The following is a 27625-nucleotide window of genomic DNA, read 5'->3' as shown; positions in this document are numbered from 1 at the left end:
GGCACAGCGGCCAACAAGCATGTCATTGTGACTTTTAACAGAAACGTGGAAACAAATACTGGAAATGTGAGGATGGAGAGATGACTTTGTTGTTTACCCCAGCACCCACATGAGGGCCGGCCATTGTCTATGATCCTAGTTCTAGAGGATCTGATGTCCTCTTCTGGCCTCTTTGTGCACTATACCCATGAGTTAGGAAGGTGCACAGACATACATGCAGCCAAGACACAAAACAAGAATTAAAAAGATATCTGAAAATGGATCAAGAGCGAAGCATGTGCTTTGGGGGTACAGTTCCTGTTTGTGTTCACATGGTTCTCCTTCCACAGGAGGTACTGGGGTACAAGTAAGATGAACAGATGAACGAGTACCCAAGTTTTCAAATATTTTCTGGGGGGGAAGAGTCATTTTTCTTATGAAGGAGGTTAGAGAAACGGCTTGAGGTGAAGAGCAGGTATTGCTCTCGCAGAGGAACTGAGTTCTGTCCCCAAGCCCCATGTAAGGAGGCTTGAAGCTGCCTCTATCTCCAGCTATAGATCTGACACCCTCTTCTGAACTTTATGAGCAACTGCACTCCCCTGCACACACCCCCATGGATATGTTTATTTAAAATATATTTAAAAATAATAAAAAAGACCTTTTAAAAAAGTGATTTGTGAGCCAAAGGAATCAAAGATGCCATAAGAAAACCCACAGCATCAACTAACTGGGGCCTCTAGGGGCTCAGAGACCAAACCACCAAACAGAGAGCATGCCTGGAACTGACCTAGACTCTCAGCACGTATGTAACAGGTGTGTGCAGTTGGGTCTACACGTGGGACTCCTAAAGACAGGGGCTGTCTCTCACTACAGTGCCTGCACTGGATCCCTTTTCCAAAGATGTGCCTAGTCTTACTATAACTTGGTATGCCAAGGGTGGTATCTAATATCCTTCCTTTTTCTGTGGAGGAGTGGGTGGGGGAAGGGAGGGAAGGGGAGGGGAGAGGTGAGAAGGAGGGCCTGAGAGGAGAGGAGGGAGGGGAAGCTGTTTGTAATCAGGATGTGAAATAATTTAAATAATAAAAAGTATGCTATGAGAAGGTGGAAAAGGGATTTCTGACTTGGAAGCCAACCCTTTGCTGACTAAGTGAAGCATAAAGAGTAGGAAAGTATGGAATCACTTGCAATTTCCCTACCCAGAGGCAATCAATTTCACAACTTTCTTTTGCATGTTCATGTGCATCTTTGTATTAAACTCTGTGGTGATGGCATGGAACTGGTGATGGCACACAGGCGTCTGCGGCACAAGCTGCTATGGCACAGTCCTTGGAGCAGGAAGAGCTAGGTCACATGCACAAGCTCTTTCAAAGTTAGCATGGAAGTCACAGGTGAGCAACTACACCCAATTTTCTTGCTACTTTTTGAGAATGCTTAAGGGAAAACATTGTTTAGGACTTTCTTCTTTACAAAAATAAGAATTTAAACTACCAAATTTTTAAATCTGAAATGTGCCTTCATGCTCATTCAGCTTGAGATATTTTTGCTTGTGACTTCTTTGATGAATGAATCCTTAGAAAGCTATAATTTCAGTTTCCAAATGTATAATTTTTCATATTTATCTAGTGATTATAAGTTTAATCATTGTATCAAAAAATAGAACATATTAGTATTATTTTAAGATTTTACTGTTCACTGATACTTTGTGATAAGTTAAAACAAAAGGCTCCCAAAAGACATTCATATCGTATTCCCTTGAACTTATAAATGCTATTTTATCTGGAAGTAGTTTAAATGAAGGACTCTGATTTCCTTGGAAAATACTATCATTTATGTTCTTGTAACAGAAGGTTCAAGTAGGGAAAAGAAGCAATGTGAAATGCCTACAAAGGTAGATACTCAGGTGATGAGCCTGTAACTGGAGGGATGCTGCCAGCCACAGGTACTTGTACATCAAGGAATGGACTCTCCCAAGTCTCTTGGAAAGAGCAGTGTTAAGTGTTAGCTTACAGAATAAACTTCTGTTGCTTTAGGGTACCCTCTGTGGCAGTTTCTTAGAATACTCACAGGAAACGAATGCACCTTCTTTTAGTGGGGTCTACTCTCCAGAATGCTCCTTAAAGCCTTCAGAAGAGTATGCGCTCTGCTGTTTGGTAGGGAAAGTGCTTGACATTCAGTGGTCCCTCTTTTCCACAGCAGAGCTGCTCTGATACCCCAGTGGATGCTCAAATGTGTAATCAACACACCTGGAACATTATGTTTTTCTCTCTAAATACTCTGCACTTTCCTATATAGACACAACTACAGTAAAGGTTAATTTATAAACTAAGCATAGTAAAAGGTGAATTATAATGTACTAGAAATAATATATATTATACTATAATAGGATAATTGTGATATATTATAAAAAAGTATGAAGCTATAAATTATATTCTAATCATTATGCTAAAAATATTCTAGTATTTATTGTTTATTTATTTATTTGTAGATGTTCTACATATTTCTACTATTTTTCTCTCTACACTATATTAAGTGTCTTTTGAGGTTCTGCTAACACAAGGCAGAATATTATAATATCTATCTATCTATCTATCTACCTACCTACCTACCTACCTACCTAGATAGATGTAAATTTTCTGCCTGGGGGCTCAAAAGCTAGCTAAGTAGTTCAGAACACTTGCTGCTCCTGCAGAGGACCCAGGTCTGGTTCCCAGGAGCCATATAGTCACCTAAAACTCTAGCTCCCAGAGATGTGACACTCTCTTTTGCCCTCCATGGGATCCTGCACACACACAGTGCACATAAAGTTACCCAGGTTCACATACAAAGACATAAATACATAAATAAATCTTTAAAATAGTCTTTGCCTATATTGATGATTGTTTTTGTAAAGTACATATATCTTGATATGGTTGCTGGAACTATCTTCTTAGATCTTTGATTTACATTGATAAAGTAATTTTTAAAAGGACTGCTCCTGGGCTGGAAAGATGGCTCAACAAGTAAAGGCACTTGCTTAGCCTAGAAAACTGAGACTTGAGTACAGAACACTGACTCCTCTGACCTTGACATGTGTGCTGTCACATGCACACCATCCCTACAGCATGAACACATGTGTATGTGTGCATGTGCACACACACATTATCCACAAGTAATAACAAGTTTATACTAAACTATATTCTAATAGGGTAGGTAAAGTAGACATGAGCTAAATAGTTTCTAAACCAGAAACAATCAGAAGAAAGGAATTCTAGTAATCTTTTCTCATAAGAGTAGTGGGGCTGAAGGGATGGCTCTGTGGTTAGGGCACCGGCTAGTCTTGCAGAGGACCCAAGTTCAGTTCCCAGAACCCATATGGTGGCTCACAATGACTTATAACTACAGTTCTAGAGAATCTGATACCTTCTTCTGACTTCCTGGTGCTCCTCCTGTAAAACACACACTGAGATATGTACTGTTTTCATTAGAAACATACATGAGCCCCCAGTTAGATGGGGTAACGCTCACATACAGGGGGTATTAGGAGCAGAAGTACCTAATGTCACCATGTAGTAGCACATGCCTTTAACCACAGCACTGGGAGTTGGGGGAAAAAGGAGGGGAGAGAAGCAGGCAGATCTTTCTGAGTTTGAGGCCAGCCTGGTCTACAGAATGAGTTTAAGGATAGCCAAGGCTACACAGAGAAACCCCGTCTTGAAAACAAAGCAAACAGACAAACCAAAAATAAAAATAAGAACAAAAACCAAGAAGTACTTAATGTCAAAGGGGAGATCTTGGCACCTGTCTAACAGTCCCTGGATGACAAACCCTTCTCTGTCACTTTGAGAAATGAGCCCAGTAGTATATTCCCACTGGCAGAAATACCTATTCCAAGCCAGCATCTATCCTATTTTCTGGGAAATGTCATCAGTGGTGCGTGCTGTCTGGTTTTGAATCCCACATATCAGTTTCTAGGGAAACGGGACTGTCCTTTGACAACCCAGCGGCTCACACTTGCTTCCCAGGAGCCTCTGATATCTTCAACGACTCTTCGCCTTCATGGTAAACAAGAGGTCTGGGAGAGCAAGGTGACATTTAGCCCCAAGGACTAAGCTTTGCCTCCAGGAATGCCTGTACTAATGACAAACAGACAAAAACTCACACTCTTGGTCTGAAGTCCTATGACCACTGGTTATTTCCTATAGCCTCTCTCCACTAGCCAGTACAGATGTTACACATCTGGCCAGCAAGGCCAAGGTACCTGCTGTAGGGGTGCCTGCGGGAGGGACCCCTGGTTCCGCAGGGTCAGCCTCTGCATGTACCACCATCACACACCGCTCTGAACATCAACCCTAAGTCATAGGAGCAGAGGCTTATTTCTCAACGTGTCCTGAAGATGTAATTCTGCCCGAGTCATCCAGGCTCAAAACATGTAAGTAAGAAAATAAGTGAACAAATAATCCTGTCATGGTATGCTTCCTCTATCTGTGTTTGAGAAGGGTGTTTTAATTAATAACCCTGCAATCCCAGCAGTCAGGAGGCTGAACCTTCTCTGCTGTCGGCCTCTCTGCTGGGACTTTGTGTTTACACCCTTCCTATATGGGTGCTGGCACCTAAGCCAGGTCCCCATGCTTGTGCAGCAAGCATTAACCCACTGAGCCATCTCTGCAGCTCTAAACAGAGACATCTAAAAAATTCCTCCAACCATACAAATATCCTCCAAATGACAAAAGAGGGCATGAATGCTGAAGAAAAGGAACATGAGCTTTAAAAGCTGGCTATTTAGTTTAAGGACAATTTAGAGATTTCATTTAGATCACATATCTATCTAAAAATCAACATTTTTACAGAGTAAAGGCAATAAACCTAAATATATTGTTTTCTCTCTTAAAATAGAACAACGCTACTTCAGACTTTTAACTTAAAATGAACTTAATCCCATAACAGATAAACACAAAGGCTCAGGATTTCACTCTTTAAAAATTTTCCTTCAGACACCAAAGATTTTTAAACATATGTTTCCAGCTAGGTAACCAATAATAATCGGGGGTAACCTGAAAATCAATGAGGTCTCAAGCACAGCCAAGTTGTTGTTAACACTTGGAAATATGACAGCAATGACCTACCCTGTCCTCCATGTGTGCCACTTACTGGAATTTCTGAAAGCAGTTTTGTTTCTTGTTTTCCTGACTCTGAAGCAAGTACATGAACTTGTTTCAAGAATGCTGCTCCAAGACACTTAGATGAAAAGGAACACAAATAACTATAAAGCACATCACTTCATCTCACAATTTCTAAATTACTACAGGCATGCATGAAAGTGTTTTGCTTCCACTCCTGAGAAGACCAAGGGCACAGTCTGAATACTCAGAGACCCATGCCGGGCTGAGGAAGCCCTGAGTCAGCGTGCTGACATGGTCACAGCGCAGGCCCGGGAAGGCCTTTGTCTGTGAGTGCAGTGTTTATAATGATTGACCAGTGTGTGCAAAGACTAGCAACTGCAGCTTCTTTCTCCTGGCTGCTCACCTGCAGACACCTCCCATGGAGACTGCAACCTCTTGTATATTGTACACAATATACAAACTGAGGTTCCGGGCTGCTGCAGTAGTTACTGCCACTCTGTCGAGCGCCCACCCTCTGTGTACGTGTGTCTGTGTCTGTCATTTCATCCCCTCACTGGCCAGGACAAGTTTCCAGACCCAAGGCATGTAGGGTGTGATAGTTTTAAAAGTCCTTTACTTCCAAATTTTTAAAATGTAGCTTGTTTTTATGTTCGCCAGTGTTTGGCCTGCATGTATGTCTGTGTGAGGGTATCAGAAGCACTGGAACTAGTCACAGACAGGCGTGACCTGTTATGTGGGTGCTAGGAATTGAACTGGGGTCTTCTGGGAAAGCACCCAGCACTCGTAACTGCTGAGCCATCTCTCCAGTCCTAATTTTTAAGCTTTACTATGCTTTTAGAAATGTAAAGAAGTAAAAATAAATAAATAAATAACTAAATCAAAGCCCATTCTTGACAGTTAGCTCAATGGCAGCGTTGGCAGCGTGGTATGTTTCTAAATCAGCACACATCTATAATCAAGACCCTTGGGAGACGGAGGCAGGAGGATTATTTTACGACAGGCTAATAACTGGCAGAGTTACCCTGCGCCCTGGCTCTGTGGGGCTGGCTGGAAGGTTAAGCAGATGACATGATAATGCTTCCTTTGTTAGCCACAGTCCCTGAGCACCAGAGAGCAAGCCTAGTCTTACTTTGTATTCTTTACTGGTGAAAGGAACTCAGCCCTGAAGAGAAACACTCGAGTCACCCAAGGCACTGTGTCCTTGTCCTCCCCCAGCTCCAGAAGCTGCTCTGTCACCAGGGACGCTCTACTTCAGGTGGCTCTTCCTTCCCTGTGCTCATCCTTCCACACTTTAGACTGGAATTGTTATCTTTCACCTGGACCGCTTCAGTAGTCATGGCTAGGGTCCCTGGGGAGCTTTTATCTTCCTGATCCACCCACAATGTTGCTACTCTATTAAGTTCATCTTCTCTCTAGGTTTAGAGGCCCAGTGGCTTTCCCTGAGTGAAGCCCAGGTGCCCCACACGAGTGTGTAGTCTTTCCAACTCCCCACCCTGCTGGGCCACACACAGTCCTGCGGGCTCCTTACCACCTGCTCTTCCCTGGCAAGAGACAGCTCAGAATGTACCATTTACGAAGCTCTGCTCCACATGCATGTGGTGATCATCTAGCTGTGTCTCAAGGTCTAGCTCAAGCTTGTATTATGCAGATGCATTCCCTGGTCTTTCCCTCTCCTCTCCAGTAGACTCAGTCCTCTGCTCTGACCACTACATTAGTTGCTATTAGTTTTTAAGGAGAGCACACGTAAGAATGGGGGTCATACTGAATGCCAACAAGCACGGAGATAGGGAATCCAAGCATTTATGCTCTGAGCACCATAGTGGGTAGAAAGGCCTGCTACACGGCAGCCTCATGGTAAGTACAGAACTATTTCAGAAAATAAGTCTCAGAGACCACTTCATCTCAAGAGAACAATTTTGATCATTTTTCTTTGTGAAGCTGAAGGGTCTCTAGGATTTGAATAGTCAGACCTTCTCTGTATAAGTCAAGTAGAACACAGTCCAGGCACCAGGAGTTTCAGTTCCTTAGTTATTCACATAATCACTGGCTGCACAGTTAAATCTGATAGGTGCCAAGGGCTTTAGAATTAAAACAGACATTTCTTAGGTCTAAATGGCTGTTTAGAGACAGTCTGTGGAACAAGGAAAAAAACCTCTCATGGAGTACCTCTTGCTTTTCTAGAACATTATACTCCATGTTTCCCTGGCCTTGTACTTTAAAAAAATGTCATGTGAACTGTTTCTCTCGCCTATTTTAAGGCAACATGCTCACCATGCTGTTAGGACTCCCTAGATCTGACTTCCCAGATCAAGGAGTGTGCTCTGAACAGTCTCTCACGCTGTCCTTCCTCACCGCCGTGCTCATGTCTGCAGCAGCACACTTCTCAATGAAGAATTCAAATGGTATTATTACAAATGTTTACATGCACTGACAGCAAACCTGTGCTCAGCACAGAACTGCTATGCAGGAGGCAAGCATACATGCAAAGCACTAAAAGTACTAAAGGTTATCTTTAGGAAACTGAGAAACTAGGTTTTATAACTAATGTCGTATTTCACAGTGTACCTCTCAAATGAATGGAGATTCTCTTTCAAACAAAAGGGCACTAGCTCAAAGGCTTCTTGGTAGCCTCTTCAAACTGTAATTTTCTTCCCCAAAGTCTGCTAAAGCTTTGGAGACTGTGTAAACAGTACTGGCATTATACAGACTTTCAGCTGATGACCTGTGTACATTCGGAACCACAACTAAAGGAAGCTGTTCAATGGACAGAATCAGTGACAGACGCCAAGCATCCTTAAAACTAGCAAAGCACTGCTCGTAAGGAACATACAAAATGCCTGCTTTTGTCTGTGACTGGAACAGCTCTAAAACCTTCTCAGGGCTGAATCTGACTGGGAAGAATGTCGATTAAATCTAAGTCATAACAGGACTGCAGCCAAGGTCACAGCACAGAATCACTTCTAACTCCAGCCTGCTATGTACAATCCACTTGTCTGTCCTGCAGATATTCAGAAAGGATTTCTCCTTGCATGCTCGTGTTCTCATCTTTGTTTGCTGAAGGAGAATAAACATGCTGAGAAGCCATCGTATCTGCAGCCTGGCAATAGGAAATGTACTGAGTCTAAGCTAAAGACACCTTACAACTGGGAAGTGTTCTTACAAAAGTCAGAGATTACTTGCAACTGTAAACACAAGTATCTAAGTATATATACATATGTAGTATACATTTACAAAAACAATGGCTCATAGATTCCATGCACAGGAATAACGGTGCACATGCTTAACCTCTGTAAGACATGCGTTCTTAAGCATCCATATTCCTGAAGCACTGAACTGAAAATTGCTTTTCCACTTAACACTATTCAAAATGAGTGACTTTTTCAAATATTTTCTGGGTGCCGTAGCCTGTTTAATAATGTCCAGTTGACAGGACACTCCTCTATCTTTTCCACTGTGTTTGTGATATCCCATAACGACAGTTGTGTTTTCTTAATTTACTATTAGGAATCACTGTGGTTTCTATGGCATTTTAAAGGAGGAACTCGATTGATAGCTCTTTCCATATCTGTTAGGAACTGATGTTTAAATGACCTCAGATGTTCCCTTTGAAGGGCTTTGAGACAAAGAACTGTAACAGAACATAAGCATCTTGAGAAAGGAGACCTCAGGGGTAGGGAAGAATCTTTTCCCCAGTAAGCAGAGACAAGGGGTTGGGGTGCTGGGAAGCTGAGCAAGACACAACAATAAAAACCTAGAGGGTCTTCCCACCTCTGACCCTCCCAGTCCCTGTAACAATGAGGACGCTGCTGAGACTAGGCACCAGCCGCTGAGATCTGACCGTACCTTCATGGGTAGGCTCTGGGTCAGGTGTAAGGGAGATGTCATCCAGCTCTCGAAGGCAGAGCCATTCTCCGTCCATAGACACTCGAAATTTGCAAAGGTAGATGGTCTCCATGGCAGCCTGTGTGATCTTGTCAGTGGTGGGGGTTGGCATATCAGTCGGAGGCGTCAGGGCAGACATGATGAGTCAGCTGCGACCACAACACACACACACACACACACACACACACACACACACACACACACACAAATAAATAAGACCTCTGCACCGAAAAAAATCCCAAATCCCAAGCTTTTAAATAAAGCTTTTAGAAAATGGGATGGGAGAGATTTAAAAAGGTGAAAAGAAAAACAAAAAACCAACAAAAAAATACCTTATAGAACAAAGTGCTCAAAACAAACAATTCTGTACTCTTTTCTTAACAGCAATTCTTAACAGCAAGATTAGACGGTGCCGTCCTCCGCCAGCATGCTCTCCTTTTATCTTCCTTCTCCTTTATTCCAGCCGGGCTATCTATAGGCTTAAGTCCTACCCACCCAATGCCGCCTCAGCTGGCTTTCAAAAACTGGTCTCAGAATGAATAAATGAAAAAAAAATCCTCCTCCTTTGTGCAGAAAAAAATACAAAAGAAAAAATATAATTAAAAAAAAATCAAACTATATTTTCAATTTATCTTAAAAATTTTGAGCAGCAGAAATCACTAGAGGACCTGCTCAGATGAGCCGGGATGCTGAGTCCGAACAGGATTGGTTGTGCGCAGTAAGCAGGGTGTTGACCAAAATGGCTGACTAATGAACTGAACTGAAAATCCAGGCTCATGTGACCAGCTGCTCTGAGCTCCGGGCAAGCAATTCCCAGGATGCTTTATAGATGCTGCTGATGCAGGAGGAGCAATTAGGCTGCTCCCTCTCATCCTGCACAACCCACTTTCAGACTATGCTAGTCAAACTATGAGCAGACCTAACACAATGCACAGATCCTCACCAATTCTCTACACTCTGGGAAAGCAGGGCGGAACATTAGACAATACTGCGGCACAAAAAGCAGAATCATTTACTAAGCACACAGTTCAATTCTATGGTTGTACATTCAGCTATTGAAATTTACTATGCAGAGATGACATTTTAAGAAAAGCTGGGAAAAAAAAGCTGAAGCCATCTTTTAAACATTTATAATTTGGGTTATCAAAATACAAAGGAGTAACCTTTTAAGACAGGACAGGAAAAAACAAACACACGAAACACACAAACACCACCTTAAACTAAAGAAGTGAACTCCTTGATCAATGGCAATGTCTTCTCTCTGATATTGATATTAACCAAGTCTCTGCCACACACAAAATGTAGTTCTAAAGAGACTTTAAAAACATGTTGTAGTTTAAAAAACTCTTTCTATCCTGGAATGTCCTGAAGACATATCACTAAATTCTCTTAACCAATATGTGTGCACAAGTGTGCAATCAATCCATTGTATGATAATATTTATGCCCTCACCACACAATGCCAGGAAGTAGCTCTCTCCCGTGGCAAGAAGAACACTAATTTTAAAATGTTTTAGTGACCAAAAGAAATTGGTTTTTGTTTTGTTTTGTTCCTATTTAAGGGTTTCATTTAAAGGAGAAATACACCTCTTCATGAAATCTAACCCAGACAGCTGTCAGGGCTATGGAGAGAGGGGCAAGGGGGATGGGGGGAGAGAAGACCCTGCCCGAAAAGAAATCTATTCCAGTCAGGTCTGGTGAGTGGCATCTGCCTATAATTCAGAGACTCAGCTACACAGCAGTTTGAGACCACCAGCCCATCCTAGGCTACATGAGACCCTACCTCAAAAAGAGTGACAGGTGGGGCAGGGGCGGAGAAAAGGCCAATGACGTAGTTGAATCACACGGCACACACGTAAATAAACTGAATGTTCTGGATCCAGAGTCCAATGCAGACGCTGCCACTCTGCTTTCCATGCTTTCCAGTAGCGCTCGACAGCCAGGCTAGTCGCTTCACACTGTGCAGAGTTTAATGTATACATTACACACAGTAGGAGACCAACTGCCCAGCACGCCTTTCCAGGCAGACAGGTGGTTCTGAGGCTGATCTACAGAGCAAGTTCCAGCGCTAAACAGAGAAACCCAGTCTTGAGAAACAAACAACGTGAATAAGCAATTATAAAATAGAATCATTATATCTAAGAGTTAAATAAATAAATAAATAAATAAATATGGCCTGTTGCAAAAGAACCTTTTTTTTTTTCCTTTTTCTTTGAGACAGTGCCTTATGTATTATGTAGCACAGGCTGGCCTTGAACTTCCCACATAGCTGAGGATGACCTTAAACTTCAGACCCTCTTGCCCACACCTCCCAAATGCTAAAGTGACAGGTTTTGCCACTACACCTGGTTTAACCGTGCTGGCGATCCAGACCAGACTTTGTGCAATCCTAGGAAAGCATTCTATAAACTGAACTACATTCCCAGCCTCTCAAACATCTTGTGCTGGAGAGATGAGTCAGTAAAGTGCTTGTCTTGGGAGCACAAGGACCTGGATTTAGTCCCCAGAGCCCAAGTACAACAGCTGGGCCTGGGCGTAGCAGTAGGGAGGCAGAGACAGCCAACCCCTGGGGCTCACTGGCCAGTCAGTTTAGCTTCACTGGTGGACTCCAAGCCAGTGAGAAACTGTCTCAAAAACCAAGGTGGGCTACTCCGTGGAACAACATCTCTTGTGGCTTCCATGTACTCAAGTGTGTGTGCGTGTGCACACTTACACACCTTATGTCCCTGAGCTCACAGCTCTCCTCTGCAATGACAGATGATGACAGTGCCTGCTGAGGTGGATTATGGAGGCATTGTGACCTAGTGTTAGATGACAGCATAATGAATGAGAGCTTCACAATGACTTGATAATGGGGGTCAGCACCTGCAGTGTGGACCCATCCCCTAGTCAGAGAGCTAGACCCTGAGCTCAGGAGCAGAAAGTTTCACATTGTTTAGGATGGTGTGCTGTTTAAAAGTAATGAATTGCTTATTTCTGAAATTTCCAACTTAATGTTTTCAGACTATATTTGACCTTAGATAAGTGAACCCCAAAAGACAAATCATAGCTAAGGGACAAATGCTGAACCTCAGCTCAGACTGGCCACAAACCGTGGCATGCTATCTCCTCACCAAGCAGCCCTTACTAAGCCAAGGGGACATCCAGACTGGTGGCAACACGCCTGTACTAAAACACGCTTAGACGACGGAGCAAGAGGCTTGGCTAAGACCCCTTCTGCTCCCTCCGAAGCCCGTTCTGTTCAGCTAGAAGACACAGAGAGCGATCCCACTGCAGCCACAACTTTTGGAGGGTCAGAAAACCCCACTCCCTGCCTCATCTATCAGTCTGTGGCAGGGCAGCTGGGTAAGAGCACCTTCACCTTCAGCAAGAGTGGCACCGCCCATCAGATCACACACAGATCAGATTATCAGATAAACAGTACCGAGTCACAACAATTGTTCATTGTTCAGAAGCAATGCAATTAAGCTAATAAAATACCTCTAAATATTTCAAAGTACTACTTTATATTTGCAAATATATTAGCTTAACATAAAAAAGCATTAAGCCACCCATAAAACATACAAATCTTGACTTTCGAAAGGATTTAGAACATAGTGATTGTCTCTAGTGTGTACAAGGTACTAAGTTCAGTCCCCATCATCCTAAAAAATAAAGAAAAAAATTTCCTTATTCTCATGTATACACTAATTAGAAACTATATTGAATTATTTTTTTCTCATTTGAACCCATTTGTCAACGAGTGCATGAGAAGGGAGAAACACTACCGTCTGTGTTCTTCCTGCTTACACAACGTGGATTTTCTACAGAGCGGCTCTGAGCAAACATGACGCACATCTCAGTTGGAAGTTACATTTCTCTTGAAGTAGACTGTGGCTCACACTCAGATGTGACTATTACAAGACAGATACTGACTTGTTAGGTCTAATGCCCCTGTTGTGTAGTATGGAAAAATTACTCAACGGAATGATGTCACTCACTGAATTTCTGTTTTCTGTTAGGGACATAACAAATGCCACAGGGAGCTGTCCTGAGCATCCTGCAGAGCAGACTCTGGTATCTCAGACACACAAGGAATGGGCCCAGGACCATGTGAAGGCCAGGGGAAGGGAGGCACTGCTCCTCTGCACTGCTCTGTCTACGTGGCCTCACCCCAAAGCTGTGTTTTCTTTGACACTCTTCAACATCAGGTACTCAGGTAAGACCCTTGGAAACACCCTCAACAAGAGCTTCAATTCCCTTACTGAAGAGACTTTTTAAAAATCAGCTTTTTCAACTCACACCCTAAAACCTCCCAAACCATTTCTTCACCTGGTCACTTCAGTCCTTCAAGTTAGTACACTTAGCCTAGGTTTCTCATAAACCCAATTTTTCTGAGAGAGAGAAGCCAGGGCACATTTTTTCCTGTTTTGTGGTGGCAAGGGCTAATGCAAATCCCCCAGGCACCATGACAGAGGCTTCACTCGGTCCCTCTGCTATCACCTTGGGGAGAGAGCTGGAACTCATCTCACTTTGTCCCTTTAGTCAGGGAGATGTCGAAGTCAGAACATATGATACAAGTGGAAGCAGGAAACAGGGAAATGAAGGGAGAACCATCTTGTAAGATGGCACACTACATTATTTTAAATAAGCACTTCATGAGCCAGGAGGTGGTGGCCATGGCATGTGTTCCTTTAATCCCACCCAGCACTGGGGAGGCAGAGGTAGGTAGGTGGCTCTCTGTGAGTTTGAGGCCAGTCTGGTCTACAGGTCCTTCCATTTAAGACAGCTCTTCTGAATTTTGTGTATTATTATCTTAGAGCCTGGTGTGGTGGCACATACATATAATCTCAAGCAGAAAGACCAAAATTTACATGGAGAATTTGAGGACACCCTGAGTCCCATAGACCTTTTTTAAAAAGAAAGTAAGAAATTATTACCTCACTTTAAAAATTGGATCACAAATATATAAATGACTAAACAGTATATTTAGTTTTGGTTCTGATGAACCTTATAAAAGGATATGGAGATATATATATAATATATATATATATATATATATATATATATATATATATATATTATATATGTAATATATATGTAATACATATATATATATATATCTCCCCCAAGCTTTTCACTCAATATTGCATTTTTACTCTGTATGTGTGTGTGTGTGTGTGTGTGTGTGAGCGCATGTGCATGTTACACACTCCTTCATGTGGAGGTTCTCTCACTGAACTGGAGTTTACCAATTAAGCGAGGCTGGCTAGCCAACAACCAGGAACACACCTGTCTCAGTCTCCCTGTTTTACATAGGCCTGAGGATTGACTGCAGGTCCTTATATTTGTGAGGCAAGTTCTTTACTGACTCATCTCCTCAGCCCAACAACATGATGTCTGGTACTGAGGCCCAAGGTCAATCTCAGGTGTTGTTCCCAAGGTGCCATTCACCTTGTTTGAAACAGGGTCTCTCCTTTGGCCTGAAGCTCACCAAACAGGCTAGGCTGGCTAGACAGAAGCCCCAGGGATCCGCCTCTCTCTCTCTCTCTCTCTCTCTCTCTCTCTCTCTCTCTCTCTCTCTCTCTCTCTCTCTCTCTCTCTCTCTCTCTCTCTCTCCAGTGCATACAGCATGTATTACAACACCCAGCTTTTTTTAGATGGACTCTGGGGATAAAGTTGACTCCTTGTGCTTGAGTAGCAAGCACCTCACCACTCATTACATCCCTAGGCTCCCCTCTCACCGTGCTCTGGAGACAGGGTTTCCTGTAGTTCAAGGTGGCCTTGAACTCACGATGTAACTGAGAATATCCAGAACTTATGCTCTGGAGGCCACCTGACCAGTTCTGAGATTCCAGGTCTGCAATACTCACAGCTGCTTTATGCTCTGCTGGGGATGAACACAGGCCTCTGTGCCTGAGTCGTGCACACACCCAAATGAGCTTCATCTCATCCCCCCTTCACTTAACATAGCTGTCTCCTGTTTTTAATTAGTTCCTAACTTGCACATAACAGCGTCTTAAAAATCATCAATTTGTAAAACTAAATCAATTTGCAGATGCTCATAAAATTCTGTTTCCTAGCGCTTCTTTCTGGGCTTACAGTTTCACAACTCAAGAAAAGTAATTTCCTATTTCACTATCAACTATTGGCATGGAAGAGTATCGTAAACTAGTTATCATCATGTGACTACTGTAGAAGGGCAAAACTACGGTTATTTCAGTCCCCTCCCTCCCAATACCTTTCTTCCCATAACCAAAATCTACTAGGTTTCTCTACAGATGTCAGATTTCTTCAATCTGAAGTTTATAATACGCTTGGTAGGCTTGTTGTCAGTTTGCAGATATTAACCAAAGATGACAGTAAGCAATTACAAAATGATTATGCCCAGGAAGCTGAGTTATCATTATTTTGTCAGAAGTAAATACCACCAGAGGACTGCAATGTCTCATCTTTACTTATTAAAATTAACCAGCTTAAGACCAGAAATAACTTCTACCTTGGGACGTAGAACTGACTTCACGGCTCATAGGCAGCAAGCAAGGGCTTACAGTAACAGAATAATCAGCAGCTCCTACTAATGTCTGCGGGAAATTTATCCTCCCTGCACCTCAATTTGCTCAGCTGTAAAACGAAACTAAATTACCAGCTTTGTGGAGAACACAGCCCCATGAGAAGAAATTCACCTATTTGCATATTATTTATAGATGTTGCTCAAAACAGTCCCTACCCAATACCAGTCTCCATAGATGTTGGTTGGTAGAGAAAGTAACGCTAAGGCACTCTCCATACATGAAATGGTATTTTCCACTGTTTTAAAATGTCAACCTTTAAATTTTTTCAGTTCTACAAATCAAACTAAATGTGTGTCTTAAGAAACAAGATTCTAGCCAGGCAGTAGTGGCACACACCTTTAATCCCAGCACTCAGGGGCAGAGGAAGGTGGATCTCTGAGTTTGAGTTTGAGGTCGGTCTACATAGTTCCAGGGAAGCAAGGATACGCAGAGAAACCCTGCCTTGATTCTAGCAGGCTTTCCCCTCCCCTCCTTCCTTTTTGAAGAGGTCTTGCTATGTGGCCTAGGCTGGCCTCCTCTCTTGATCCCTGCATCAGAGCTTCCTAAAGTACTTTTTCCAGTATATATGAATCTGGCATTAACACGTCCAGGGAAAGTACAGTGTGTTAACTACTGGAAATGCTGAAGAAGAAACAAGGACAACACAAGAAACAACCACAGCTGTTCAAGAAGTTCCAAAGACTGTCACATGTGGACTAGTCACTATTGTGTGCATGTGTGTATGTACAGATATATGCATATGTATTTAATAGGCTATATATACTATTCTATCAAATTTATGACTTACCAATTCATTCATTCATTCACTCATTCATTCATTCTTAGCAGATATAACTTTAATGAGTAGAGAAGAAACTCCAGAGGGCTGTTGCCTGAGAAGACAGACCCAGTCTAGGCTGAGAGTCCAGAAGCAGAGCGGAAGGAGAGGTTCTAGGTAGAGCGTGCCATTTCTGCTTTGAAAGCATACCGTTCCCAAGGAGTCCTATGGCTACCACACAGAAGCTGAGCAGCCCTGCCCCATTAACTAATGTTGTTCATCCCTCCCCTTCCCGCTTTCCAGTCTTGGCTGGCTTGGAACTGTAAGACCAGGGTGGCCTTGATCTCATAGAGATCCACTAGCCTCTGCCTTTGTCCATTCTTCACTAACAAATGGGAAACACGGTTAGCTACTTCAGCATTAAATAAAATTATATATAAAGTGCTGGCATGGCCCGTGGCATGGAGCAAGCCGAGAGCAGGGTCAGCCATCACCGGTACAGTAATTGATTCTGCTTCTGAGAATGCTCAGAACACAAACAGGACTCTCTTCTCATGATGTTAGATTTGTAAGGATGGGTGTTTACAAGAGTGACTCAGAAGAAGGCTAAACGGGGATATGCAGAGAGTAGAGGGGCTGTTGTGAGGAAGGAAGAGTGAAAGGTTGGAATTTACCAAGCATTACTTTGTAAATGACAGCAGAAGCAGAGGTGCCATGGGGAGTCCCTAAACAGATTTTACAGTTACAGGAATCACATTCTGAACGACTTCTGCTTTCCCAAGCCTCTCACCCCACCAGTCTCTTTTCTTGTACATGTGAAAGGATCCCCACTCTTCCTTCAAACCATTCCACCTCTGCCCCATCCCCAATCCTTCCAACTTATGCCGAGTGCCCAGTCCACTTTGAACCAAGCAAGATCTGAGCCAGGGAGTTGCTAAATAGGCTTTTCCAAGAGGAATCCACCCTGGCCAGGGCCTGGGAAGTTTAGAAAGACTCTGGACCTTTTCACAACTATTCAAAAATAGTGTGATGCACACCTGTAACCCCGGCTAAGTAGGATGAGAGGCAAGGGGACCGTGAAGCATGGCAAGCTGCTGTCTTACCAACACGGGCCACAACAACCATATTGATACCCTCTCTGGACCACTGCTCTGTAACTCTGAAAGCATTTCCTCTCATACAGTTGCTTTTGTTTCTTTCTGTGCAGTGATTGAATCCAGGCCGGGCGGGCTCATGCTCAGTATACGCTCTACCCCAGGCCCATTACAATTCAAACCAATTCTTGAATGTTTACAGTTACAGTGTACTGACTTCCCAAAACAAATTTGAAAGCCTGTATATGACCTACTTAGCATTACTGGGAGAAGTTAATAATGTTTCAGTAGCAGTATACTATTTGTAACATAGTATTATTACAATGAATGTAAAATTCATTAAAATTAGATTCTAAGCCTGGTTGTGGTGACTTAAGCCTTTAATCCACGCAGAGGCAGGAGGAGCTCTGTAAGTTCCAGAGCTCAGAGCTATATTGTGAGACACAACCAACCCATGCATACACACACACACACACACACACACACACACACCAAATATACAAACAAATAAATGCAATGAATAAAAAAAATGCACCCAAGTTCTCCTGTCTTGTAATCGCTCCTACTCTTGGGAGTTTTTTCTTACTTTTTCCTATTTTTAGCCAGGCTGTGGTGGTGCACACTTAAAATTCCAGCACTCTGGGAGGCAGAGGCAGTCAGATTTCTGAGTTCTAGGCCAATCTGGTCTACAGCGTGGGACAGCCAGGACCACACAGAGAAACTCTTATCTTGAAAAAAACAAAACAAAACAAACAACAGCAACAAAACCCTGAAACTGTTGCTGTCAATTACAAGTCTCATTTAACTGTCCCACACTGGTAGGCACGAAGGAAAAAGTAGGGGGAAGGAAGGGGAGGGAGGCAGGAGAGAGGGGGAGGGGGGAAGGAGAGAGGGGGAGGGGGGAAGGAGAGAGGGGGAGGGGGGAAGGAGAGAGGGGGAGGGACTGTCTGGGAAGACAGAGTGCTACATCTCAGACAACTATGGGGACTTTGCAGTATCCAGAGGGCCAACAGGAAGTGGAAAGTGAAAATAAAGGAAATGGTGGAAGGAAAGAAACAGGGGCTTGATTTAGCTGCCTGCACCTCCAATGCTCAGGATACCCTGAGTCACTTCAGCTGTGTGTGGAAAGGGGCTGGCCACCTGCACTTCTCCTAGGGGTGGACCCCAGCTCTCTGGTGGACACACTTTCCCTCTTTGGTATGGGTGCATTTATATGCCATGTGACCAGATGGCATTTAATGGGCCAGAAAATGGTTTTGCTTTGTTAACACAGTTGAACAATGATCCCAGTACTGCTACCAGGACATTAATCTACAAGGGACTATGAAGAAGCCATTCTTTGTTTGTTTGTTTGTTTGTTTGTTACAGGGTTTCTCTGTGTAGTCCTGGCTGTCCTGGAACCCACTCTGTAGACCAGGCTGGCCTTGAACTCAGAAATCCGCCTGCCTCTGCCTCTCTGCCCCTCTGCCCCTCTGCCCCTCTGCCCCTCTGCCCCTCTGCCCCTCTGCCTCTGTCTCTCTGCCTCTACCTCTGCCTCTGCCTCCCAAGTGCTGCGATTAAAGGTGTGTGCCATCACTGCCCTTTAAAAAGTCTCAGCCAGGCATGGTGGCACATGCCTGTAGCTAACCTCAGCGTTCAAGAGGTACAGGCAGGAATGGGTCAAGTTCAAGGCAGTCTGGGCTACAGGAGACCCTTACTAAAAAAATTCAACAAAACCAAGTAAGTCACAAATCAACCTGTTTCAAAAAAAAAAAAAAAAGAACATAGAGGCCCATGTTCTGCTGATCCGACTGTTCCTCTAAAACCCCTAGTTTAGGCCGACAGTTCTGAATCTACAAAACACAGTACTTCCTTACCTTTTCAATATGTAGACAAGTATATAGCAGATTTGAATTATAGACAATACATACTCAACTCCTAGTTAGGTATTTTTAAATGACTATGAGCAATTAAAAAACAAGAAATGGGGCTAGAGAGATGGCGCTGGCTGCTCCTGCAGAGGACAGCTTGACTCTCAGCTCACAGCTGTCTCAACTCCAGCTGCAGAGGAGCCCATGTCCTTTTCTGGACTCTTCGGGCACCACACAGGCACATGGTTTAGGCATACATGCAGGGAGGATACCCATACGTAATAAAAAACTGAATAAATCTTTAAAAAAAAAAAAGAGGGAACAATAATAACATATATTCATGGAAGACAAACTTCTACATATATAAAATCTACATACACACATGAAACTGTAAACATAAAATTGGTTTGCTGTGCTCAAACACCCATTCTGGAACATAGTTACAAATCTAAAGGTTCCTTGCACACATTCTGGATTTGCAAGTACATGCAAGAGAATCAAGTCCATCTCCATGTCTATCATCAGCACCGTCCAGGAATCCAGGAACCAACTATGGTTGTAGGGGGAGATATTTAAAAAAGGGCACCTGGTCTGGCTTGTTCCCAGGCCATTGCCATGTTCCTGCTGTGGCTAGCTAGATGTGCTGGTCCTGGCACCAAGACGCCAGCGTGGGGGATTGGCAGAGCCATCCCCCATGCTGCATCCACAAAGCTCGGCTGAACCCCAGACAATATCTGCCATCCTCACAGTACCTGGTAGAAATGAGACTCTTAAAGCTTAATGATCATCTATTTAGAAATGTTCAATTAACAAGATGCCCACACAATTAGAGTAGTTACCCAATATCTTTTGATAGAAGTTGCTACATAGGACAGCTTTCAACCCATCCACGGTTCTCCATGATCCATAGCCTCCTTCCTCCCCTCCCCCTTTCCTCTTTTTCTCCCCTTCTCTTCCTGTCTTCTCCCAGCTCCACCTCTTCTTCTACTGCCTAATCACTGAGCTCCACTGTGAATATAATGTAGCAGAATAAGTACCCTGCTACTCCTGGTCCTCATTGTTGGTGTTCTTTGAAAAGGGTACTCATAGTGTCTCTTCTGAGATTTTTTCCCCCACACCTTTCATCCCTCTTCTAGTTCCTTCTCAGTGTCATAACAGGTATACACACACACAGGATGAGAGTGCTTTCTGTGAGTGAGATGCATCTTGTATACTTCTGTAACTGAAAAAAAAATGACAAGAGATATTGTTCTTTGGCATCATCTTAAACATAACTTTTGTTGTTGCTATCATTTGTTTTTTAAGACAGGGTTTCTCTGTGTATCCCTGGCTGTTCTGTATTCACTAATTAGAATAGGTTGGTCTCAAATTAGAGATCCTCCTGCCTCTGCCACCTATTGCTGCTGGGAGTGCAACTAAACATAAATTATTTGCTGTAGCTTTGGGAGTTGGATAAAGATAAGAATTACTGGCCAGGCAGTGAGGCACTCACCACTCACCTTTAGTCCCAGTACTCTGGAGGCAGAGGAAGGCAGATCCCTGAGTTCAAGGCCAGCCTGGTCTACGGGGAAAAAAAATTACAAACAGAGGCTTCGGGAACAATGTCCAGCCTTCTGACTTTGCTACACAACCTTGTCATTTACAAAGTTCTTGCTGAAGAACTGTGTAATCAAGTTTATAGAACAACCAGTCAACTAACCAAACAACAACAACGAGGCCATCAAGATGGCCCAGGAAGTAAAAACAAGCCTGATGACAATCAATCCTTGCAACCCACAGTGGAAGGAAAGAACCAGTATCTGGCCTCTAAATGCACATCCACTTACACAGCTATACACACTGTTCCCTTTGCTAAGGTAAAATACCATGAACAAAGTGATGTCTGGGAAGAAAGGGTTTCTTTGGTTTACAATTCCAGGTGAGAGTCCATCACTGTGGGAGTGCAAGGAAGGGATCTAACAATGAGTCTCACCCACAGTGAACAGAGACAATGAGTCACACCCACAGTGAACAGAGACCTCCTGTGCTCTGCATGTTCTCCATACTTACAAAGTGCAAGATCCCAGCAGGGAAGGCATCCCCACAAAGAAAAGGTCCTTCTGCCTCTATCATGTAACAAAGGTAATACCTCACAGGCACGCCCATATGCCCACCTGATCCCCATAGTCCTTCCCTGAGTCTCTTTCCCCAGGTGACTCTAGATTGTGAGAAGTTGATAATTAAAACTCATCATGCCCCCTCCAAAGTTAGCTTACAACTTTGTGCTGTCTACTCACAAGATCTGTAATGTTTTAACAGAAAAAGGAAGGCACTTAAGGTTAATTGCAAAACAGCTGATCAGAAATCACAAAAGCTCATAGAAAAGAGAAAAGATACCATGAAATATGAACGCAGATGCATGACTGTATGAAAAAGTCCTGAAAGTTCACCCAATTCAAAAGTGTGGTATCATGTGACATTGACCATGGTGGGGCCCACAGAATGGAAAGGCACTTCACATGTTGAACACTTGCATCATAAAACATTTGAGCAAAGGCAGCAGATCTATGTGCTATTTCAAATTTTAAACTTAAGAGCGAGAGTATAAGCAGACACGGTGGCGAACGCCTTTAGTCCCAGCCCTCAGGAGGCAGAGGCAGGTGGAGCTCTGTGAGTTCTAGGCTGGCCAGAGCTGCACAGTGTGATCCCGTCTTAAGGGGAAACAAAGAATTAGGGTATAAAAACCAAACAGACTAGCAGGAAATATTCAGAAAGGAGCTGAGAATGCATCATGTCCTATCAGAAGCCTTCTCTCAACTCTTTATAGACATTGTACCCTATGCAATTTAATGCTACATGTCACCACAAACTCTAAAATCTTTAGGGTAGGTTACCACTTCTGTTTGGATTTTTTTTTTTTTTTTTTTTTTTTTTTGTACTTACACTGTCATTTAACAAAGCTTCCCAATTCAAGTCATGTTTAAAAAAAATCAGCACAAGCAAAGGTAGTGTGGGAATGCCTGCAATCCCACTGAGGAGGTAAAAACAGGAGACCAAGAGATCCACATCATTCTGGGTCACAAGGCAAAGCTGAAGCCACACCTTAGCTAAATGACAGCCTGCCTCAAGAAAACAGGCATGGAAGTGCAGTCATAACTGTGAAAACAAAGCCACACTATCCCAACACAGTGTTCAGGCTAGTACAATTTACACATAAGTTTGGTACATGCATCAGGAAGTTACAAGGGTGCACACACAAATCCCAGCATCCTAGAGGCTAAGGCCAGAAGACAACTTCAAGGCTAATCTGGACTGTCTGGCAAAACCGTGTCTAAACAAAAGAAGAAAGGGTTCTAGGCTGAGCTCAGCTACCACATAGTCACTCAGGGATGAGTCTGACTTCATGTGCTGTCCTGGTAATAGAAATTAAAACAAAAAGCTGGGGCTGGAGAGATGGCTCAGCAGTTAATAATGGTTGTTCTTCCAAAGGACCTGGGTTCAATTCCAGCACCCACATGGCAGCTCAAAACTGAGACTGGAGTTCTAGATGATTTGACACCCTCACACAGATAGACATCCAGACAGAACACCAATGCACATAAAATAGAAATAAATAAATAATAAATATTAAAAAAAAAAAAAAGAACAAGAAGCCTTTTAAAGCCCAGCAGTCAGGAGTGTTTTAGAACATTACAGAAAGCAGAGTTGACTCTGACTGACTCTGCAGGGCAGCAAGGGAGTATTTTTATGCACTTATTTTTTGACATTTGCATGGGTTCTTTTTTTTTTAAAGAATATAAGAATACACTGTTGCTGTCTTCAGACACACTAGAGGAGGGCATCGAATCCCATTACAGATGGTCATGAGCCTCCCCCACCCCAAAAGATGTGGTCAGTATGTTTTTGCTAGAATGCACTGTCAATACCTAGTCTGTAAAAGCCATGGAGGAAGGAGTCATAAGTTTTATACCTTGAACTAGTACAGGATAAGTTAATTCTAAGATGTTGATGTGTTAACAAGTCATTCCATAGACTTGCCAGTACTGTATGGCCATAGTATAACATATTCATGATCATGGTGACTGAGTGTTTGGCTGGCATGTGCAAAGTTCAAGCCTAGGGACTTAAACCTTCTCTTCCTATAGTGACCACGCTTAGCTCCAAACTTCTAATTATACTTAAAAAGTAAATAAATCCAATCTTTACCGGGCAGGAAAAAAAAAAAAAAAAACAAAAAAAAAAAACCAAACAAACTAACCGGGATTCAAACAGTCCTTACAATTGATACTAGCCAACAGATGAAAAAAACCTATGTCAAATTATGTGCAGCTGTCGCATGGAGAACTGTTGTTAAAAGAGCACCTCCTTCATTCTGTAGTGATGTGGCTATAACAAGAAGAATACACAGAGACAGAAAAGGAACAAAAAAGAGGCTGTACAAAGAAAGCCTATTCCTTTGAAACTATCAGAACTCTCCTATCTGGAGATTAGAGCACAGGACTCAAAGAAAGTCATTATGATAAGACTCAAGCAGGTCAATCTAGGACCACTTTTTAGGTAAGAAGAGAGATAACACTGGACTTTGGCTAGCTGAATCCGGCAGTTCCTTCCTGCTAACCCCTACACATACCATCTCAGTTTTGGACCTCTCATGTTCGATTAAAGAGCTCAGTCATGGAAGACAAGGAATCTGGGTCACGCTCGCTTCATAAAACTGTTACTGAAAACAAAGAATGTAATTAGTCCAATCTTCAGCTTCCTTAGCTGAAAAGGGGGTAGGTAGTCTATTACACTCACAGAGACTTGATAGCCGTGATAATTGTGGTGCATGAACACAGGAGACATTCAACAAATGTTTATCCCTTCGACTGGGTTGGATGGGGAGGCAGAAAAAGCCAAGTCAGTTTCTTGGCAGCAGAGAGCTGTCAAATCAAGATCTGCACCGGCAAGCTTTAAAAATAAGGAGGGAGGGGAGCCTCACTTACCCCCGGGCAACTTTCCTTCCCTTTTCAGAATTCCTACCTATAGCAAGGTATTTGGCATTTACAGCATCCTTTGAGTTGTCAAAGGTATTTTCATATCTTAAGGTCTTATCTTTTTAAATCATCCCTCTCATTATATACACTCATAGACCCGCTCCAGGCCAACAGCCACAAACATTTGTTGCCTAAAACAGCGCCGATGGGGGTTCGCTGCTTTTGGGGGGCTAGAGTGTGGCCATGGCTTTAAGGCGTGGAAGCGCCTCTCTGACAAAAGACACAACACTGGGAGGTGCCCTTCCCAAGCTACACTTTCCCTTCCCTTCCTCTCGCGTACCTCGGGACCATTTCTTGTCTCACTTGGGTGGGGTGGGGGTGGGGGTCACCACTTTCACTCATGGTTTTGGGGAACGCTCTTAGAAATCTCCCTTCCCGGGCCGAGGCCGCAGGGCGGCGGCGCGACAGCCACACCTACTTGGCCACCGCGGCTGGGAACCGGTGGGGGCGCGTCAGCCGGTCCCGGACGCCAGCTCCGCGGTTCCTCCGGGAAGGGCGCCAGTGCGCGGCGCCGCCGGCCGGCGCCAGGGGACGCCGCGGCCCCAGCACGTGGAGGCCCGAGGGGGAGCGAGCCGGCGGGGCCGCGGCCTGGAGCGACCGAGGGGTGGACACCGCCGAGGGGGCACGCCGCCGCCCCCCCGGCCCGCGCGGCTCGGAAACCCGGCGAGAGGCGGAGCTCTACTGAGCCCGTCCCGCTCGGCCGGCCACCGCGTCCCCGACCCGGTGCCCAACACTCACGGTGCTTGCCTCCGCCGCCGCTGCCGCCGCTCGGGTAGCTCAGCAGTAGGAAGGGCAACGGGGAGCCGGGCGACGGCGGGGTCCTCCAGGAGCGCTGCGGTGGCGGGCGCGCGGCGAAGCCCGCGCCTCCATCGCCCGGGTACAGCAGGAAGAAGGGGGCGGTCACCGGCGAGTCCGGCTCCGAGGGCCCCGCCTCGTCCTCCCGGTCCGCTCCGCCGGCTGCAGCACCGCGCGGCTCCGGCGGCTCCTCAGGGCGCCGCTCCCCGCCCCTCTCCGGGTCCTCGCCGCAACTTTCAGCAGCCGCGCCGGGCGGCGGGGACTCTGCCATCTCGCTCGTGGCTTCGCGGTGCAGCCGCCTCTCCAGGCCCGAGCCCGAGGCTCACGGCGAGGATCGGATGCCCCGCCGTGCCCGCGCCGCCGCCAACGCAGCCGTCCGCCGTTCGCTGCCGCCTGGGCTCCGCGTTCCGCCCGCCCCGCCGGGGCCCGGCCAGCTGAGGACCGCCCCGCCCCGACGGCGCGGCCTGCCCAGCACCGCCTCTGGCCCCCGCCCCGCCCCGCCCCGCTCGCCGTCCCCCGCCGCGGCTCGGCGCCCCTAGGGGGCAGCGTCCTCTTTGTCCGCCCCGCACCTTCCGCTGGGCTCCGGTGCGCCGATCCCTCCTGATCCCGGGGCCCAGAGTGAGCCGGGCCTGGTCCTCCGCCGCCCGGCTGGCCCCTGCCGGTCAGGTGCTTGAACCGAGCGGCGTTGTCGGTGTGTAACCGCCAACTTCGCGGGTCACGGGAGAGAGAGGCGCAAAGATTTGGGCCAATGCTCGTTTTAAAAAAGGATCCCCTTACTCCCTAAGTATTAAACTACGGTTTGCTATTCTCACACTAGACCTCCAATGGGTTGGCTCACGGTTTTGATTCAGGAACTTTAGGATAAATTTGAGGAGACAATAGTCTTCCCTCCGGTTTTCCACGTTCGTGAGGGCGATTTAGAAACCGTTGTGTTTGCTCTTACTTTGTTTCCCAGTTTTCCAGAACTGCAGGTGCCTGTGGTTGGGCTAAACCAGCTAATCCAAACTTTATAAGACTTGTCTGTTACAGGTTGATAGTTTTCCCTTTCGTAGTGTTTGTCTTTTGTTAGGAAATTAGCCACCGTTATTTTATTTCAAATATTTAAGTCGGAAAATAAACATTTCCCCCCAAAGAAAAATCTCAGTTTTGTTTGTTTGTTTGTTTGTTTGTTTTTGTTTTAATCGAGGAGGTAGGTAGATGGGCTCACTAGAAGCCCAAGCTAGGCTGGCTTTGAAATTCGTGCCCCAGCTTCCAAAGGGTGGGATTTACAGGCTAGCTGCGCTGCATGATTCCTCTCAGTGGATTGCTCACTGGTTAGCTTTGAATCACAGACTCTTATGGACTCAAATAGAAATCGTTGTCTCGACGTTTCAAACACTTGCTTCTATCTCCTGTAAGTTTTTCCTCCGGTAGAAAAAGTGAAACTTTTCAGAAAGAAAATCTTTTTTCTTATTCTCTGCAAATCGCTGACTTGCTACTAGAAATGATCATGGGACTTCTTTCATGCCAGCCTTCAAGTTTTTAAAACAAGGAATATTTGAAAAGGAAGTGTTGCTGGGCATTGGTGGCACACGCCTTTAATCCCAGCACTTGGGAGGCAGAGGCAGGTGGATTTCTGAGTTCGAGGCCAGCCTGGTCTACAGAGTGAGTTCCAGGACAGCCAGGGTTACACAGAGAAACCCTGTCTCAAGAAAAAAAATAAATTTTACTCCATGTGCCCAGGAGGCCAGAAGGCAGTGTCAGATCTGGAGCTGGAGTTACAGGCTGGGAACTTGGGTCCTCTGCAAGAGCAGCAAGCAACGCTTTTAAGTGATGATCCATCTCTCCAGCCCCTTGTTGTTGTTATTGTTTTTTTTTTTTTTTAATTAAGAAGGTTGGGGGTGGGAGGCAAGCAGTGTATTGGTCACAAACTCATAATCTTCTTGATCCAGAACCTTGAATGCTGGAATTACAAGCATGCACCAGTATAACTCAGCTCATTTGAATCTTTTGAGAAGGGTGAGAATCTTGATAGAGAAGTTTGCCTCTTAGGAATTGCAAATTCTATTAAATAGGAAAACACAATGCTACACTTTAGTTGGGCTTCTTATTTTGTTTTTTTTTTTTTTTCATTTAGAAACTCTTTAAGAATTTATTCTTGTCAGATTACATCTCAGAGGTGCTTTGCAGTATTTCAGCAGTGTGTTAGGGTCGGAGATGACAGCATACCCCTGGGATATCAGCACTTGGATAGACTTCGATAGATATAGCACTTGGAAGAGTGAACCAGGTGGGAGGATGATAATGGCTTAAACCACCTTTAACTATACAAGGAGCTGTTGTCAGAAGGAAACAAGCAGACAAATATGCCAGTCTCAAGGTAGAAAAACAGAATTCCCACAAGTCATAGTTAAGAAGGCAGGTAATCAATAAGGGAAGTCCCGAAACTCAAGTCTGAAAGGACATCTAGCTTCATCTCCTGAGCAAGTGAATGGCAGGTGACAGCACTGTGAGAAATGTGTTGTTTATAACCCCCTCCAGAAAGAAAGAAAAGAAGCGCTGTCTGGCTTCAGCCCAGGTCTCTCTTTGCTGTGCAGAGATACCACAGCCACAGAAACAGTG

At 44.5% G+C, this 27625-nt stretch overlaps 1 protein-coding gene across 1 annotated transcript in view; it reads right to left on the bottom strand.

Moving 5' to 3' along the window:
* Positions 1-25474, bottom strand: part of Rufy3 (RUN and FYVE domain containing 3) — a 73738-nt gene extending 48264 nt beyond the window's left edge. Inside the window, 1 exon segment of the mRNA XM_076938757.1 lies at positions 24968-25474. Coding sequence (XP_076794872.1) covers positions 24968-25295 — 328 coding nt within the window. The 5' untranslated portion in view covers positions 25296-25474.
* Between the last annotated feature and the right edge of the window lie 2151 nt (positions 25475-27625).

The sequence above is a fragment of the Arvicanthis niloticus genome, chromosome 7, assembly GCF_011762505.2.
Source record: "Arvicanthis niloticus isolate mArvNil1 chromosome 7, mArvNil1.pat.X, whole genome shotgun sequence".
Lineage (NCBI taxonomy): Eukaryota > Metazoa > Chordata > Mammalia > Rodentia > Muridae > Arvicanthis > Arvicanthis niloticus.
This window is presented reverse-complemented; position numbering and strand designations above follow the sequence as displayed.